The sequence below is a fragment of the Ochotona princeps genome, chromosome 1, assembly GCF_030435755.1.
Source record: "Ochotona princeps isolate mOchPri1 chromosome 1, mOchPri1.hap1, whole genome shotgun sequence".
In the NCBI taxonomy this organism is placed as follows: Eukaryota; Metazoa; Chordata; class Mammalia; order Lagomorpha; family Ochotonidae; genus Ochotona; species Ochotona princeps.
In genome coordinates, this window is record NC_080832.1 from 94,292,119 (window position 1) to 94,309,106 (window position 16,988).

At 38.3% G+C, this 16,988-nt stretch overlaps 1 protein-coding gene across 1 annotated transcript in view; it reads left to right on the forward strand.

Annotated features, from left to right (window-relative positions):
• The window catches only part of COL21A1 (collagen type XXI alpha 1 chain), a 157,152-nt gene that overhangs the window by 75,574 nt on the left and 64,590 nt on the right, over positions 1–16,988 (forward strand). The window contains exons 12-14 of the mRNA XM_004580485.4: positions 742–804; positions 16,710–16,763; positions 16,861–16,914. Coding sequence (XP_004580542.2) covers positions 742–804; positions 16,710–16,763; positions 16,861–16,914 — 171 coding nt within the window. The remainder of the gene's footprint in view (positions 1–741; positions 805–16,709; positions 16,764–16,860; positions 16,915–16,988) is intronic.

Sequence of the window (16,988 nt, forward strand, 5' to 3'; positions counted from 1 at the left end):
GCCATTACATGCATTGAAGGGCAATGGACATTGGAAGAGAGTTGTTCAGTCTGTACCTTGCTGTCATGAAAATAATCTAATTTTTAGTATTTACACATTGTCAGAATTTGAGATTAATAGAGGTGAAATGACACATTGATAGAATTGAAATAACTGACTGTTAAGCTGCTTGCAAGTTTAACCCCACAGGTAAGAGCTCATGGTTTGTAGGCTATTTTTTAAAACAAGTTGTTTTCTTATGAGTTTAATTGTTAAATTACTGGATAATGATACATGCAATAATATATTTATAATATGATTAATTCTATAGATTTATGGGTCAAATATTGCTTTCAGGAAACCATACTTTCTGAGACACTCACAGTTTATTTAAAATTCTAAAATTATACCAATATTATAATTTTACAAATTTTAACATTATACAAATACTAACATTACAAATATTATTATTATTATATTGGTACAAATATTAACATTATTATATGTCAGTACTTCACTGTTACACCTAACATGCTCATGGAAATAAATGATAATGCAAAGATTTATGTAATAGAAAGCCATACTTTTTCAGGGAGACATTTACAGTGTGGTACAGATCTTTTCAATCTGTATTGGGACGTTTGTATTTTTTAATGCAAAAAAATCCTCAAATAACGGAATTTGGTTTTGAACTTCATATACCCTGACTGCACAAACATGCTTGGATGTTTTGTACTTAGAAGTGTTGTCTCCTGTGTTTAGGGTGACCCTGGCCTGCCTGGCAACCCTGGGTATCCTGGACAACCTGGTCAAGATGGTAAGCCTGTGAGTACTGCAAGCTTAGTCATCTCCAGTACTGGGATTATAGTGACAAAGCAAAAATTACACTATGCACAGTTAAACAGAAAAGGAAGAATTTATTCAGTATTGCTACAATGTAGAGAGAAGTTGGGCTAAAGTCTTTTGAAGCAAAGGGAAAGAGTTTGAGAGTTGGGATAGGTGAGTGTAAAGGTTGATAAATGAGACAGAATGTACTGAGTTATTTCTTAACTTGAAAATCATTCCCTCTATGATTAAAACAGTTGTGTCAGCAAATACCAGTTAATGTTTGTTTTCTGCTCTTTCACAGAGACTAGAATATGGAGATACTATATTCTTGTTGATTATAAGGTTCTTGAGAAAGACATTTCTGAGTTGTAAAAGTGTCTAACTTGTCTTAAAATAGATTTAGCATCTCAAGGGGGCAGATACATAATTTAAATATTTTGTAAAGTAAGTACTTTAATAAAGGGAGGTCAGGAGCTATACTAGAGTCAAGAAAACGACTATCAGATATTAGTCAAACTGAAGGAAGCAGTGAGGATGTTATCAATAGACAAACTGTTCTAGTCACACTTTAGTTATCCTCATAATTCCACCTGTTTCTGCTGTAACTAAAAAAAATTTTTTTTTTCTGTAACTTTAAACATCATTAATTGGCTGGGCAGGAAAATCTTTTCTGGGGTAGATGTTTTGCTTACTGCTTTAGATGCCCATGTCCCATGTTGCAGTCACTGGGATCAGTGCCTAGCATCAGGTACTGCAATCAGCTCCAGCTGTCTGTAGTATAGACCCTAGGGTACATCAGTGATGATTCAAGTGCTATCACCCACAAAGAAGATATGTACTGAATTAGCAACTTCTGACTTCAGTCCTGACCCAGCCATGGTGGATATGGGCACTTGGGCAGTGAACCAACCTGTCAGATAAACAAATTAATTTAAAAAAAATCTGGGCAAGCTTTGGAGTGCAGATTGTTAAGCTACTGCTTGCAATATGTGTATCTCATATCAGAATGATGTTTAAAGTCCCGGTTGGTCTGCTTTCTACCCAATCTTTTAATGTATCCTGTGAAGCAGCAAATAATCTTAAGTGCTTGAATCCTTGTCACCCATAAAGGAGATCTGGGTTCTTAGCTTCAACAACTGAGGCTCAGCCTCAGTTATAGACATTCGGGGAGTGAATTGATGGATGGAAAAATCTCTCTTTTTCTCTCTAGTTTTCATGTAGATGGAAATAAAATAAACATTTAAAAATCTTGGAAGTTCTCAAGATAAAAATAAAGACAAAAGATTTATTTGTATTTCAAAGGCAGAAAGAGAGCAATGTTCCATGTTGGTTCTGTTGCAACAAGCCAGAGCACCCAGGACTAGGACATGATGAAAACGGGAGTGTGGAGCACAGCCCAGGGATGGCTGGCAGGGCTCAATACGTGAGACATCTGTTGCCCTCCAGAAATTGCATGAGCAGGAACCTGGATCGGAAACAGAGTAGCCAGGTCTTGAAACCAAACACTCCAATTTGGGACATGCAGACATCTCACGCAGCCATTTGACCACTGCACAGATGCTCAGCCCTGAGAATCTTATTGTAAGTGATCTTATTTTTCTAAGAAACTATGTGCTGGGATAGACTAATTATGACTAAAAAATAGCAAACTTCAAAAGAGCTTTAGAGGCATTTAAAAGAAACACAAATCTTAAAGTATTTTAGACCAACATTTACAGATCCGTCAACTGAAAAATATTTATGAGTAAACAAATACTAGGCATTTGCTTGTGAATGTTAAATGCTTGCCACCCAAACATGATATCTCCTAGACTTTCTGTATCATAAGATGTTAATTCTATCATGAAGAAGCAGCAAAATTTGTATTCTAAGTAAATGTAACTCAATAAAAAACAAAATATAACAAAAACACCACAGTTCTAAAAATTATATCCCAAATACTCCCATCATCAAAATGGAAGAGTTGTTTAAGTCCCTGAGAGAGGTTTGTTAACAAATTAATAGAAACATTTAAAACTTTTGAAGAAAGGGTATTCAGTAAGGTTTTGTTTGTACCACTATAGGACCGGAAGTGGCTCAATGAGTAGTGGCCAGTCACTGCTACAGTCAATGGAGAGTAAAATTGGGGTAAACTTCTCTGCTAATCTGCCAGGATTCAATCTGAATAGAATTCTTACTTGGGGGTTGGAAAGAAGAAGTGATCTCTTTTTCAATAAGACGCAGAAGAAAAAAATTGTAGCATCTAAGGAGTCAATTACATTTGGCCAAATTGGAAGAAAGGAGACCACGGAAGTCTCCAAGAAAGGAGGCTTTTTTCTTGATTCTAGTTGAGAAGTAAGTAGCAGCTCTCAGAGAGGGATAATGTGAAGGAAGAAAGGAAAAAGGATTATACTCTATTACCTTTCAATATAAATGTAGCCAGAACCTTTGCTGAAATTTAGGTATGAGGTGAGAGAAGATATCAAAGCAAACCCAAACTATTTTAGCTTGATTAACTGAATGATTGTGGCTCCTTTTACTGTGCTGGGCAGTACTCAGAAGAGCTAAATCTTGTGAAAGAATTGAGAAAGTATGTTTAGATATGTTCAAGGTGTCCAGTTGAGACTTATCATATAGGCGTATCCAAAGCTTTGAATGTGGATGGGACATGTAGAGAGTAAGTATCGTAAGTAGAGCAAGGTACAGTTGACTGAGCTTTTAGGATTGAGAAAAGGATGATCCAGACAAAGCAACTAGAACAGTAGGAGGAAGAATAGAAGAGACCAGCATCCCAGATGAAGAAAACATTTCAAATAGTTTCACAAGTTGGTCAAATACTGTTGTGGGGTTAAGAAACGTAAGACCTATGATAAGATTGCTGCATTTTACTGTATGAGGGTCATTGATAACATTGCTAACCTGATCTCATGGTGTGTGAGACCCAAAGGTTGGTAGAAAGCGATTTGAGAGGAGAGTGGGAGATAAGAAAATTGTAACTCTTCTAAACATATATGCTCCTTTAAGGATGTACATGGGGAAGTGGACTGGGCTGTAGCACCTGCCATAATATACTGAGGTAAGGAAGACCGTGTCAGACCAGGCCGCAGCATCTACCAGCACAGGAGACTTGGGTGGGGGAGCATGTGAGCCTGATAGGGTTCACTGCTGGGCCACTACTCCTGTTGGTGAGCATGAGAGCTCAGACTGGGGGCAGACCAGGCCAGGCAGGGCTACAACTCCTGTTGGCTTCAAGTGGACTGGGTTAGGAGAGAGCCATCCTGGGCTAACCCACTGTATTTACTGGTGCAGGCATGAGCCAGAGTAAGCGTAGATTGGTTGGGCTTTGCTGCAGCATTGGCTGGCAAGTGTGGGACTTGGGGCAAATCCTGTTGAACTAGACTGCAGAACCATCGGCAGAGTACAAGATCTGGGTTAGGGAATGAGTCCAGTAGCGAAACTGTGAGCACTTCTCAAATGGACAGCAGCTGCCACTGGTGCACACGAGAACTAGGACTGGGGGTGGGCCTGGCTAGGTAGGCGGTGGTGGCACTTGTTGACATGAGTTAGGGCTGGAGGGTGGAGTTTGTTGGATTGAGTTAGGCTTCAAATCCCAGTGATGTGTATGATTGCTGAATGGAATGTGGGGCATACTGGAACAGTCCACTAAACATGCTGGCAGACACAGAAACCAGGGCTGGGGGCTGGCCCAGAGGGAGTTATTGGGGCTCGCTCTGACTGGGCTTCAGCTTCCTGTGGTGTACTTGGGTATCAAGTGTGTGCTAGGTGGGGTTGGACTGAGCTCTAATATCCACTGGTTTGTGTAAGAGATTGGGCTGTAAATAGATCTGACCTAGCAATTGCAACTATTGTGTGTGTAGACTGATGTAGGTGAAAGATTGAGCTGGACCCTGCACTGGTAGGTATACATAGGAGTCAGTCTGGGATCACCTCAGATTGAATTTTTTTGAGGATCTTTCTAACTAAACCACTAAACTCAGAGCTGCAACCATGGGGAGAGTGGCAGGACCTGTGATGTGACCGTGAAATGCATGTGTCTGAATGGGGTCTTCTCAGTTACTGAAGATGGTGCAGTGGACAGCGTACCCAGATGCACTTTGAGGATATGGCAGTCCAATGGAGTGTGTGGAGTGTCTTTCTTACCATAGCAAAAGAAGGAGAGCAGAACAAATTGGTCAACTACCCCAGCCAAGAATTGACAGCAAATGCCTGAACAAATGGAGACTCTGGGGTGGACTGTGTCAGCCAACAGACCTTAGAAGAATTTCCCCATCCATGGATATGTGAGATCAACAGCATGTCAGAACTATCAAAAATCAGTTAAGCAGAACTGTCAGAGCATGCTCCACATTGGGGAGCCTGACTGGGATGACTTCAGGTAGCCAATCCTCATCCTTGGGTACTGAGCAGGTTGGGAGGCTGGGTGTGGCTTCTACCTTTTTCTCCCTCCTCCTCTCAGATACAGGAAGAAGATAAGGAAGACATGGAAATAGTGGCCTCAGCCGCTTTTCCCTAGTCCTTAACCCTTCCCACTCTAACCAATTGTGTAAACATCATCAAAAATAAAATTTAAAAAAGAAACAAATGGGGAAGTGGAAAAAGTTATAAAAGCAGAGGTTTTTTGTTTTAGAATTTTTATTTGTCTGAAAGGCAGTTGCAGAGAGGGAAAGAAAATCTTCCATTCACTGGATCATTCTCTGAGTTGCTAAGATAGCTGGGGCTTCTGCAGTCTGAAGAAAGGAGCCTGGAACTCCATCTAGATCTCGTGTGTGGGTCACAGGTTCTCATACATTAGCTGGATCTGAAGTGGAGAAGCTAGGGCTACAACTGATGCTCATAGAGTTTGCTACTGTGCTACATGCCAGCCTCTAAAAGTAGTTTCTGTTTCTTAAAAATATATGGATGATGGTGAACATGAAGAAATACACATCAAAGATTTGTGAGAAAGCAGATAACTGCAAGAAGAAATTCCATGGGTAGCACAATGGCATGGTTCCTGGTCATGAGAGAGGCTGGCCTGGAAGACTGTGGAGAGTCAACCCTTCAATGGGAGAGAGAACAAGTCCGTAGACACAGAAATAGGATGTACTTTAGGGAAGAGACTGAAGATTGTCATCAGACTGCAAGTGCCTGAATTGCATTGAATGCCTAGACTATAAATCTGACATTCCCCTATCAATTTTACATTGTAATTTCTGTTATAATTCATTCATTCCTCATTTTAAGATGCCATATTACATTGCACTGTTTGTTTACCATCATTCTTCATGCCCCTGGATATATCTTCCTTAGGTCCTAAGTGGCTTCTTTCCTAATTACACATGGTGATTTTTGTTTAATGAATGAAAGTGCTTTTCAGGAATCTACTCTCTCCCTGAGTAGCAACTGTAGCTGCACTAATTCTGGTGCAGATAGCCTGTATTAGTTGATCTGTCATTTGCTAGTGTCTTATAATGCCACAGTATTCCCCAGAGAAGACCACTGAATTATTAAGACTGGTGATTTTTCAGCAATGAAAAGCCCTGTACAATGTGTGAAGGTGTGTGCTGAGAAGTTTTCCAGCTGGCTTTTTAATTTTATTTTTGGTTAAATATTTTCATACAAATGAAGTACTAATGACTAATTAGCCTGATACAGTAATCATGGATATTAGTAGATATATCGGATTTAAGCTATCACAGACTTAGTACTTTTTCTCATCATCACATGTATATGTATACTTTTGTGTACATGTGTATGGCTTTCAATATAAAGCTATTTAGTATATGGTATCAGTGAATTTTAAACATGGTTCTCCTACTTATAAATATCCTAATTTCCAAGAACCTAACAAAGTGGTTTTTCAGGTATAGTCAATGTAAGGATCTTGTGATGGGGAAATTATTTTGAATTACCTATGTGGCCCAATGTAGTGGTAAGGGTTTTTATAAGCAGGCAGGAGAGTCACAGTCAGAAAAAGATTTTTGATAATGAGAAAGCAGAAATGAGAGTGAAATAGCCCACATCAGCAGATGTAAGCCACTGCTGTACCTCAAATGCTTTGGATTGAATGGTATTTATTTTGTATGCTTTGCTATATATGTGTGTAGTTTTATTACTACATCCACGGCCATTAGCATTTTGAAAAAATACTGTTTATGTATACCTCAAAGATTTTGTACCCAAATAAACCTAACATTTCTTTCCATTCTCTCTGCTCTTTTGGGAGGAGTTTCTCCTGGAGTTTCTGGATGAAGGCAGCACTGCTAACACTTACTTTTGCTCCAAAAATCCATTTTTTTGACTTCTGAACTCCGGTACCATTATGGCAGTAAAAGAAAACTGTTAAATCAGCCTAAACGCTGATTTTCCACATGTATAAGTTTTTCTTAAATATTCCCCTATTCCGTGTATTTTTTGCCTTGACAAGGGTTGAGTGGTCAAGCAGGAAGAGAACACGCATCTTGGAGCTTGAACAGCTGAGGGTCATTAGTGTGCGTCTAGGGCCAGCACCCAGTGAGGGTGGTAAGGTGTAGGTGGAGCTTCTGGCTGCCAATTGCTGTCTATTGAAGCCATCTGGACCAAGGAAACTTGGATGGAAAAATTAGAAGGGAATTCTGCTTTGTTTGGATTTGGTTCCGTGCAATCCCTCTCAATAAGAAATTTGATTCTCTTTCACACATTATAACCAGGCCAAGACAACTGAAGCTTTAATTAGGAAATTATTCCACTCTGAAAACATTAATTTTCATAAGGAAAGAGTCTTCAGTAGAAACCAGAGCTAAGTCAAATTCTTCCATTTCTGTTTTATTTCTTTATCAGCTAATATCATTCACTATAGAATCTGAGCACATTACTCTTTCAGCCTCGTAAAGCAGAAACAGGACACATTTAAATACCCTGTTAGATAATCCAAACAGTACAATTACCAAAGACATACTGATATTTATTTTAAAAAAAACCCATGTGGAAACAGAATCTAGCTAAATTATGATTTTTGGAGGTTTTTGTCATTTTTAGTTATTCTCTATGAAAAAGAAGGTCTGGCAAGTCACCGCAGGGATCTGGGGTTGTTTCATTCTCCAAGCAGCAATATAGCTCTGCTCTGATGGGATTCTTTGTTCACCTGGAAAATGAGAAGGTGACATTTAATGAGATCCCATTCTGTCCAGTCTTACTTTCTAATAATCTGTGAAAGCCATTATGTTTGCTAAGAAAGAAAAACAAGATAGACCAAACTAGAATTCTGGATATGTTTTTAATGTATCCATGATCTCAAGAGTTGAGTTGATAGACTGGCTGCTCTCTCCCACCAGTAGCCAAGGTAATAAGTCACTGAGTCACTTTCCATGATCTGGGTCCCTTCATCTGTTTCCCTTAAATTTCACATTAATTGGTATTAGAAAGAGGCCAGTTGCGGAAGGACAGCGAACCTTACACTTCATTTGCCTGTTTTCTGTAGGGGTGAAGGTGTTTTTCATATAGATCAATAAGATCTCAGGCTTTAAGAAAAGAATACATTTAATATGTGCTTTGAATATCTAATGCTTTCAGTTCTTCATTTCATTGGGAATTTATTTCAATACTTGGAGTAAACCGAATATTTAAAAACATATGTGAAAGTAACAGAATGGGCAATTCTAGTACAGTGATTTTCACCTCAAATAAATACATCACTTTTAACTTGAAATGCAAAAAGTGTTCAACATATGTATTGGTGTTGTTGGATGCGAATCTTGGCAGTTAGGTGATATCTATACACACACAATGCCTGATTATAGATGGATGACAGTATTTGCATATTGGCATGTTCTGCTTGGTTACTGACTACAGATTTAGGGACATGCAGAAACTGAACTTCCTCCATGGGAGTAACTGGGATAGTATATGATCTCAGGAGACAGCATATGAAGGAGGGCTTACTCAGCTGTGGGTGGCAAATAAATAAGGGGTGCTATTTTAAAATGTACAAGGCTAATGGTGATAAGTTTGGAGAAAATGAGAGGAGAACTTGCACTTGCACTTGTGGAGTAAGTTGACAGAGGTGAAGAATTAGTATTCAAACAAGCAGAACCCAGGAGAAAAACTTTTTGTGACCTTTAAGACCTTCAGTGAAGTAGGAATGCCAGATGTGGGCTCAACAATTCGAGAATGGTGGGGAATTTCTGGCTCTGAGACATGAAGATTAAAAGAACTGAAAAAAAATGGGATGCATTAGAATAAGCCAAAGGAATGGCTTGGGTAAGAGAACTAAAAGTGGCAGCTTAATTGTGAAGCATTATTCTGAAGCGAACACCTTCTACCTGAATTCTCCCTTTATCTCACTTCTACCTGAATTCTCCCTTTATCTCACTTCAGGCTAGCAGACATTTACTTTCTCATTTTATTCTGCTGCCATTAATCTCTCCCAATAGCCTCCCTTCCCCTGCCCAGCTCAGATATGGCCTATTTCTCTTGAATAAATTATCCTACTCGTGAGCATGTCTCGTTTTGCAGTAATGAATTTACTTAAAATTTACAACTTCATAAAACTTTCCTAAATGAGCTTCGCTGATTAGCTAATTCTTTTCATTCAAACATTGTCTTTCTGTAGAAACTGTATGTGATGATGATTTACTTATTCATTTATTCATTATATGGCTTATACTTGTTAGATGTTGACTGTGTTCCCAGATGTCTCCTGGGGTAAGGGGATATAACAATGAACAAAACAGAACAAAAGCTTACAATGCATTGTGTGGAGATAATAAATGTACACACATAGTCTTGTGTTGTGGTAGGTATAAAGGGATAAGCATAGCAGCAGAGTGAGTGGGGGAGGTTGGCTGTTGTTTACCTCCCTTTGAATATGGAATTCATAATTACTAAAAATATAAGTTGTAAGAAATGCCAGAAATAGTAGTAGTTATTTTTAAAAGCTATGCATTCTTTGGAAATAAGCTTGAGCTAACCTTAGTCAGGAAAAGAGGCAATTTATCAGTTTAACTAAATTCTGTGACTCTAAGATTTTAGCTCTATTTGCAGAGATTATTTGTCAAAATAGGCAGTATTTTTCACTTATGTGCTTAGCTCAAGGCAGATCATTATAGGGAATCAGGCGATGTTGCTTTCTATTTGTTATCTGGTCCCCTTTCCTAAGGCAGGAAGGGTTAGATTTGATTAAATATCATTTGTCGTCAATGTTGTTTGCTTTGAGGGAGAGATTCTGGTTATCTCACAGTGGGTCTATAGCTTTTCATGGTCAGATGCAAGTTTTTTAATTAGTTCATAAAATATCTTCTGTACTACTTTTAATTTTGTAATCATTTAAGTCTTATGTTTCTCTTGTGTCTTCCTGAAGTCAGTGTTAAGATGAGCCATGTACTGCCCAGGAACCTGGTAATCCAGATCCCGCACCTCTCAAAGCCCATTGACAAGTTAGATGAAACACACTGCCTATGGACTCAAGTTATACCTACCAATCTATCTCCTCTGCAGGAAAAGCTCTCCCATGTGGTTTACGTAATTTCACTTGTCCCCCATCATCTACTGTTTGGTAGCAGGTGATCTTTTCGGAATATAAGTCTTGCTGTATAACTCCCTGGTTCAAATTACTTCAGTGGCCTTCATAAGCTGTGCATGTAACCTCTAATCTACTGTCACAGTCTTGTCTTGTTCCTTTGTTATTTTCTCTGTGAATTTGTTTTTTCCACTCTTGCAGCATGGCATATTGAACTGCTTACCTTTGTTATCTCTGCTTGTTTTGCATCCCTTTGAGCCTGTCTCTTGTGAAAGCGTCCTGTGACCACTCAGCGTTCTTCACTTCTATAGCAACACCATCACCATTCTTTCTCAAGACTTAGCTGAGGTGTCCTTTTAGGTATGCTAATGTCACCTACTAATCAAGTAATTTGAATAATCAATCAAAGTACATAAATGAATTGAACTTTGGCAACTCAGATACTGGTTTTAATGTTAGCTATATATGAAAGACAAAGATTTACAAATTTTCTTGGCATTAGGTTGCATAGAGCTACAAAGCCTGCCAATGACTAAATGTATCTAGAGTGAACATTAACAATACACCCTTGATTTGGATTACACAGTTATCCTGGCTGTGTACAAAAGAGTATAGAATGCAAGCACTGAAGAAAATTTTAAGTGAGTAAACTTTAAATCATATTCTTACAGTTATCAAAGAAGGGTGACATCCATGTTAGTAATCTGGATTTTATTCTCACTTTAAGGTTAGAATATTTAAAGGAAACAAATAACTCTACACTCTCTACTGTCTCAAAAAAGGCATATGTTTATATTGGAAGAATGCTGTAAGAATCATTGGAACTGGATTCAGAAGAAATCATGGACCTTACAACTTGGAGAATTTTATTTTATTAATTTCCATTTTGATGCTATATATCTTTTTTGAGCATTACAGTTATGAGTCACGGAGGATCATTAAATTGATTTTACATTATTCAACCCTACAATTTGACAGTGAGAGAATTGTTTTCCTAAGAAATGACTCATTTATAAAGCGACTTCCTGTGAACATGGAAAAACAAATATTGCAAGAAATTTTCACTGGGAATAGGGAAGATATTTGGACTTGGTGATAATTGCATTGTGACAGTATTGCAATTGAACAGTATAGACAAATATCCCAAGAAATGTAAAGTTCTACAATGAAATAGAGACTCTTGTTCAGAAAAGTAAAAGACAGTAAGCTACATGAAAATGCTTATCTTTTTCCTGCTTTAGGATACTTTTCTTTATTTTAACATACCCTCTTATGAGTCAACCAATGTTTTATTTCTTGTTCCTCTTGGAAATTGTTCTGTGTCATAATACCCCTCCCTGTTAGCCTTTATGTCCCTAATTTTTAATCCAAAATTTGTTTTTTCTGAATTTCACCCAATTTCTTCTGGTATTTTGCCCTGGGGTTCCCCCAGCTTGCATGTGACTTTGGTTTTCTTTATTCTGTTACTATGCAAATTTCTACTAGCTTCTAAAATAATCTTGAATTTCTTTATGCAACTGAGATTTCAAGATTATATCTCCTTATAAATTTTTTAAAATGATCCTCAATATTCTGATAGTTAAAAGCTTTTGTTTGTTTATCTAGTACTTCTAAGAATGAAATGCTGATCATAAAATACACTAAGGGCATGCTTGTACAGTATTAAGTCTTTGTGAAATGGTCAAGTCACAATGACAGTTGCTAGGCATGCCTTTTTGAGTGTACCAATAGTGATTTTTAAACCTTAGCAATAGCATTTTGAATGGTTGTTCCTATGGCTTTGTGCAATAATCCTTGAGTCTAAAGTAAGGCAAGGTCATACTCACTGGATTCCTAACATCTCTCAGGTATTTTCACCTATGATTTCATTTCTATTTTTAAGTGAAGTAGATGATACTAACTCAATTTATAGTAGAAAGTGAGCCTTTGCTGCGGAAAGTGACTTAACTAAAATCCCATAGAAATAAAAGGAGAGACAAAAATCCAGTCTAAGGTCTTTTCCAACTTCAAAATTCATTGTCATTCCACTTCATTGTGTTTTCTCCCAGGAATTGGAGATCTGATGACTTTGCCTTGAGGTCACAGTATGAGTCAGAGTTGAGCTGTGATCACAGTGCAGGGCATCTCCAGATTGTTTTAATCCATCAAAGTGTAGTGTTTCCTCCATGACAAAGATACCAGATCAGCTTCTTGGAAGAGGACAGACAACACAGCAGCTTTTGAACTATTACGAAATATTTTCAAAAAATAAAAAAGCAGATATGACATTTGGCTTAACTTTGAAAAAATGTGGAGGAAAATATTCATTAAATATGAACTTTGCAGATGACTGGTCATTTTGCTCATTAGCCAATCTTCATGAAATCTTTCTTTTGAGGAATTTTATAAACATTCCTTTCCTCTGGGCACTCAGAATGCTGAACAATTTAAAAATAGTTTGGAAAATAGATTTTGAATTTGATGAGTCATCTATATTGATCAGAAATGATCTCCCCTAAGGCATTTTTTAGAGGGTATTCCTGCTGAGCCTGTTGATTTACCAGCTTTGTATCTTTGAGCTAGTCACCTACCCATAGTGCTTTAATATTCTAATATTATGGTAGTGATGTAGAACTCACATGACAGGGTATTTTGAGGTGTATTTGAGTTAATATATGTGAAATGCTTACTGTGGAACATATAAGTACTACATAAATCATTGCTATTCTTCTTTTTTCCTAATTGTCATAGCTTGTTGCAAATCATGTTGGACTATCCAGAGATAGAATAGGTTTTAAGAAATCTGGGGGAATTCTGTCTGATGGCATATTTATGTACCTTGACTGTGTTTACTGTTTCCAGTCAAGATTGAGATTCAGTTTTAGGACCTCTTTCAAAGTTATTGAAAGAAGGAATTTTAGGTAACTAGAAAGTTAACAACAGAGGGTTTATCAAGCTCTAACTATATAGATTACCATTCTTATTTCTTTTAGCTGACCTAGAGAATATCAAGTACTTGCTATTGCTAAAACTTTCAACTTGCTGCTGGAAACTAGAAATATATGATGATAAGAGATTGTATACACTTGTGTGTAGTGTAGGTGACTTTGATTTCCCCCAGTGCTGGAACAACACAAATTTGCCCAACAGCATGTATAGTGTTGTAATGAATTTGATCTGGTTCCTGATTTAATGAAGTTTGCAATCCAGTTGCACAGTAATAGTGCCAACCCAGAGCAGATGGTGACTTTGAAAATTTGCAATTTGTTTAGTATGAATTATAGAGAAGTTTATTATGATACTCTTTGTTGGCTAGTGAAACGAAATGTTTAAGGATTGGGCAAAGGAACTTGAAGTGAAAACTTTGTTTCTTAGAAATCATAGAAAAAGTAATTTCATACCCCATGACAACCTGATTACAGTATGAAGGAAGGAAATTGTGCACTCATTATCATTTTGGAAGGAACTGAGAGAATTGTGCAAATAAAGCAAGTGTGTATAAGATGAGAAAAGTTGTAAGAGTTAGCAAAGGAATTATGATATGTTCAAATTTATACTTACAACTGTACAGACAAGTAAGTGGATGAATATGAAATCCAGAGTAGGTAGTCATGCATAGCCAAGTGGAAATATAGCTTTTGGAAGATAAAATTGTAAATGTTAATAAAGTACAGCCTGACCTGACCCCAGAGCTGAACCACAAGAATGTCAGTGGGCATTGTAACCTAGAATGGTCTGGGCTGTTCCTTGCTTTGGTTCTTGTGTTCACCTGTAGGGAGTGCATCATGAAGGAGTTCCCCAAGCTCCTGTGTCAAATTTCACACACACCATTTGGTCCTAGACCCAGCTTAACTTATTCCATTTCTTCTCCTGGCAGGAATAGTGGCCTTTCCCAACTGGCCCACACCCATTCTGGTTCTTACTGTTGGGTGTTATGACCCAGCCACACCTGATTTTTAGTCAGACACAGCTCACACATGGTTCAGTAGGGGCAGAAATCTAGCGCAACCCATCCTACACCCACCCTGGCTCTTACATGCACCAGTGGGTGATGGAGTCTAGCCCAGACTGGCACGTCCTAGATCCAGTCTACACCCATGTGGAGGGACACTGCGGTCATGTCCAGACTAGATCGTCACCCCCATTCTGGCTCTCATGCTCACCAGTGGGAACCACAACACAGCCAGGGTGTCCACTTAGCTCTGCAACCAGACCTGTTCCCAGCCACAGATCTTGCACATGTCAGTGGTTGCTCTGACCCAGTTTGGCATAGCCCATCCCCCATCTTGGACTTTGCCATCAGATGCTGCAGCTAGCATATCCTGGCTTACTGCCAGTCCCAACTCTCTCTGATGGGTGTTACAGCAGAGCTCTGCACAGTGTGCTCCCATCCTTTGCTCATGCAAACTGGTAGGTATTAGAGCCTAGCCTGGCATGACTCGTACTCCAGCTAGCTTCTGCACATTCCAGTGAGTTAAGGTTTGGTCTGACCTTGTCCTATCTGCCCCCTCTCCCGATGGGTGGATCTGCCTTGTCCAGCCGGGCTGACACCCAGGCCTGACTCACATGCTCACCAGTGGGAGCTTCAGCCCACCAGTGGAGTTTCCCAAGTTCCCCCACCAGACCCACTCCCAGACTGAGATCTCGCATGTGTCAGAACTGGGCCTCTTCAGTGGAAAAGATGAAGCAGTGGATAGCAGGCTCAGATGCACATGGAGTATATGGCTGCCCATTGGGTCTTTCAGAGTACATCTGGTACCACAGCAGAGGAAGGAGAGCAGAGCAAATTGGACAAGTACCCCAGCCAAGAATTGACAGCAAATATCTGAGCGAATGGAGACTCTAAGTTAGACTATGTCAGCCATTGAACCTTGGAAGTATTTACTCATCATTGGATCTGAAAGACTGACAGCATTTCAGAACTATCAAAGCCAATTAAACAGAATGCTTGAAGTATGCTCCATACTGGGGACCCTGGGTTGATGTCGGATGGCCATTCCCCAACCTTGGGTACTGAGATGGTTGGAGGCTGGATGTGGCTTCTCCCCTTGTCTCTCCCTTCCTCCAGATACAGGAGGTAGAAAAAGAAAGCTTGGAAATAATGGTCTCACCCACTTTTCCCAACCCACCTTCAATCATTCCCACCTTGATCAACTATGTAAACATAATACAAAATTTAAAGAATAAATAAAAATAATGAAATGCTACCATTTGCAACAAAATGGTCCCAACTAGAGGCCATTATGCTCAGTGAAATAGGCCAATTCCAAAAGTACATATATCATAATTTCTTTCTGATATAAGGTACCAATCATACAAAAACAAGTTAAATATGCAGGTAAATATGTATATGCATATATTCATTAAGGTGAACTGTATAATGGAGACTAGCATAACAGGAAGTGAAGATAGATTGCAGTATGCAGCTCTACTCCCAAATAAAAGGATGACTCCCAATGAAGCTTAAATATATCTTGACAGTAGGATACTACACTTTCTACCATTTTCTGGATTTACCGTGCCATGACACACTTAAATAGCAGAATGTTAGATTTGTGAGTGTTGCTGAATGACTATACTATTACAATAATATGGGGGGGTAACAGTTGGGTTAGGTCTGGGGAATTGGGTGGGGAAATTCCCATGCTTGTGGAATTGTATCATGAAAACAAGTCATAAACAATGCTTAAAATTAAAAAGAAAGAAGGAAAATAAATGGAGCCAGAAGAAAGACTGCATAATTGCCCAATAGTAAATATCACAAAAGAATCTACCAGAACCACAATTTCCACACAGGCCATCAGAATCTTATAAAAATGTACTGGGGTCAGAAAGTGTGTATTCCGCTTCAGTCTGATGTCAATCTTGCTATTAGTTACTGTGACCAAAGATAACTGTTTTAAAATATGTTGAGTCATCCTCCTTATTTTTTGCCATTGAAATTTCCCCTTGTGGCAAAAAACAAAACAAAAACAAGGATAAAAGTTCATCTAAAGGTTGACATTCATCAAGGTTTTAATTTATTCCAGGGATTGGCTCAGTTGACCCATTTATCAAGTAGATTATAAAATTTAATGTTTGTTTAATATTCCAATCTTATGTGGTTTTTCTTGAATATTTTGTGTATGTTCCCAGAATACAGGCTATTTCTTTAGCAGCTGTGTTCATTTGCTTTTTATTTTCATCTCAAATCTTTCCCCTTAATTTCTGCTTCTCTGAAGATTTTTATTAATATGGTTTTATTTAAGATCTTTCCATGCATCTTTATGGATTTCTTAATATTGAATGATTTGAATTGCTTATTAAGTATTTAATATTTTATGTGTTACACAGATGCAACAAAAAGGTTTTGGTTTAAAAAGCTTGACATTAGAGGAATTCTGCAGTAGACAGCTTCTGTTTGTAAATATGAAGATATGTTAATTTTTTCATGTTAATTTTTCTCTAGGGATACCAGGGACTCACCGGTTCACCAGGTGTTCCAGGTTCCCCAGGAGTGCAAGTATGTGACCTGATTGTAAGCACTTTAGAAATCTGATTGCTAGCAAACTAAGTCAAAATAATAAAAATAATAGAAATTTATTTTGTGTTTAATTTAGGGAGCTCAAGGGCTGCGAGGTTACAAAGGAGAACCAGGGAGAGATGGTGGAAAGGTAAACATACAAAAAATATGTGTCCATGGTTAAATGAATGGGTGCTTCCATGATGGCTGTCTTTCAAAGATGTT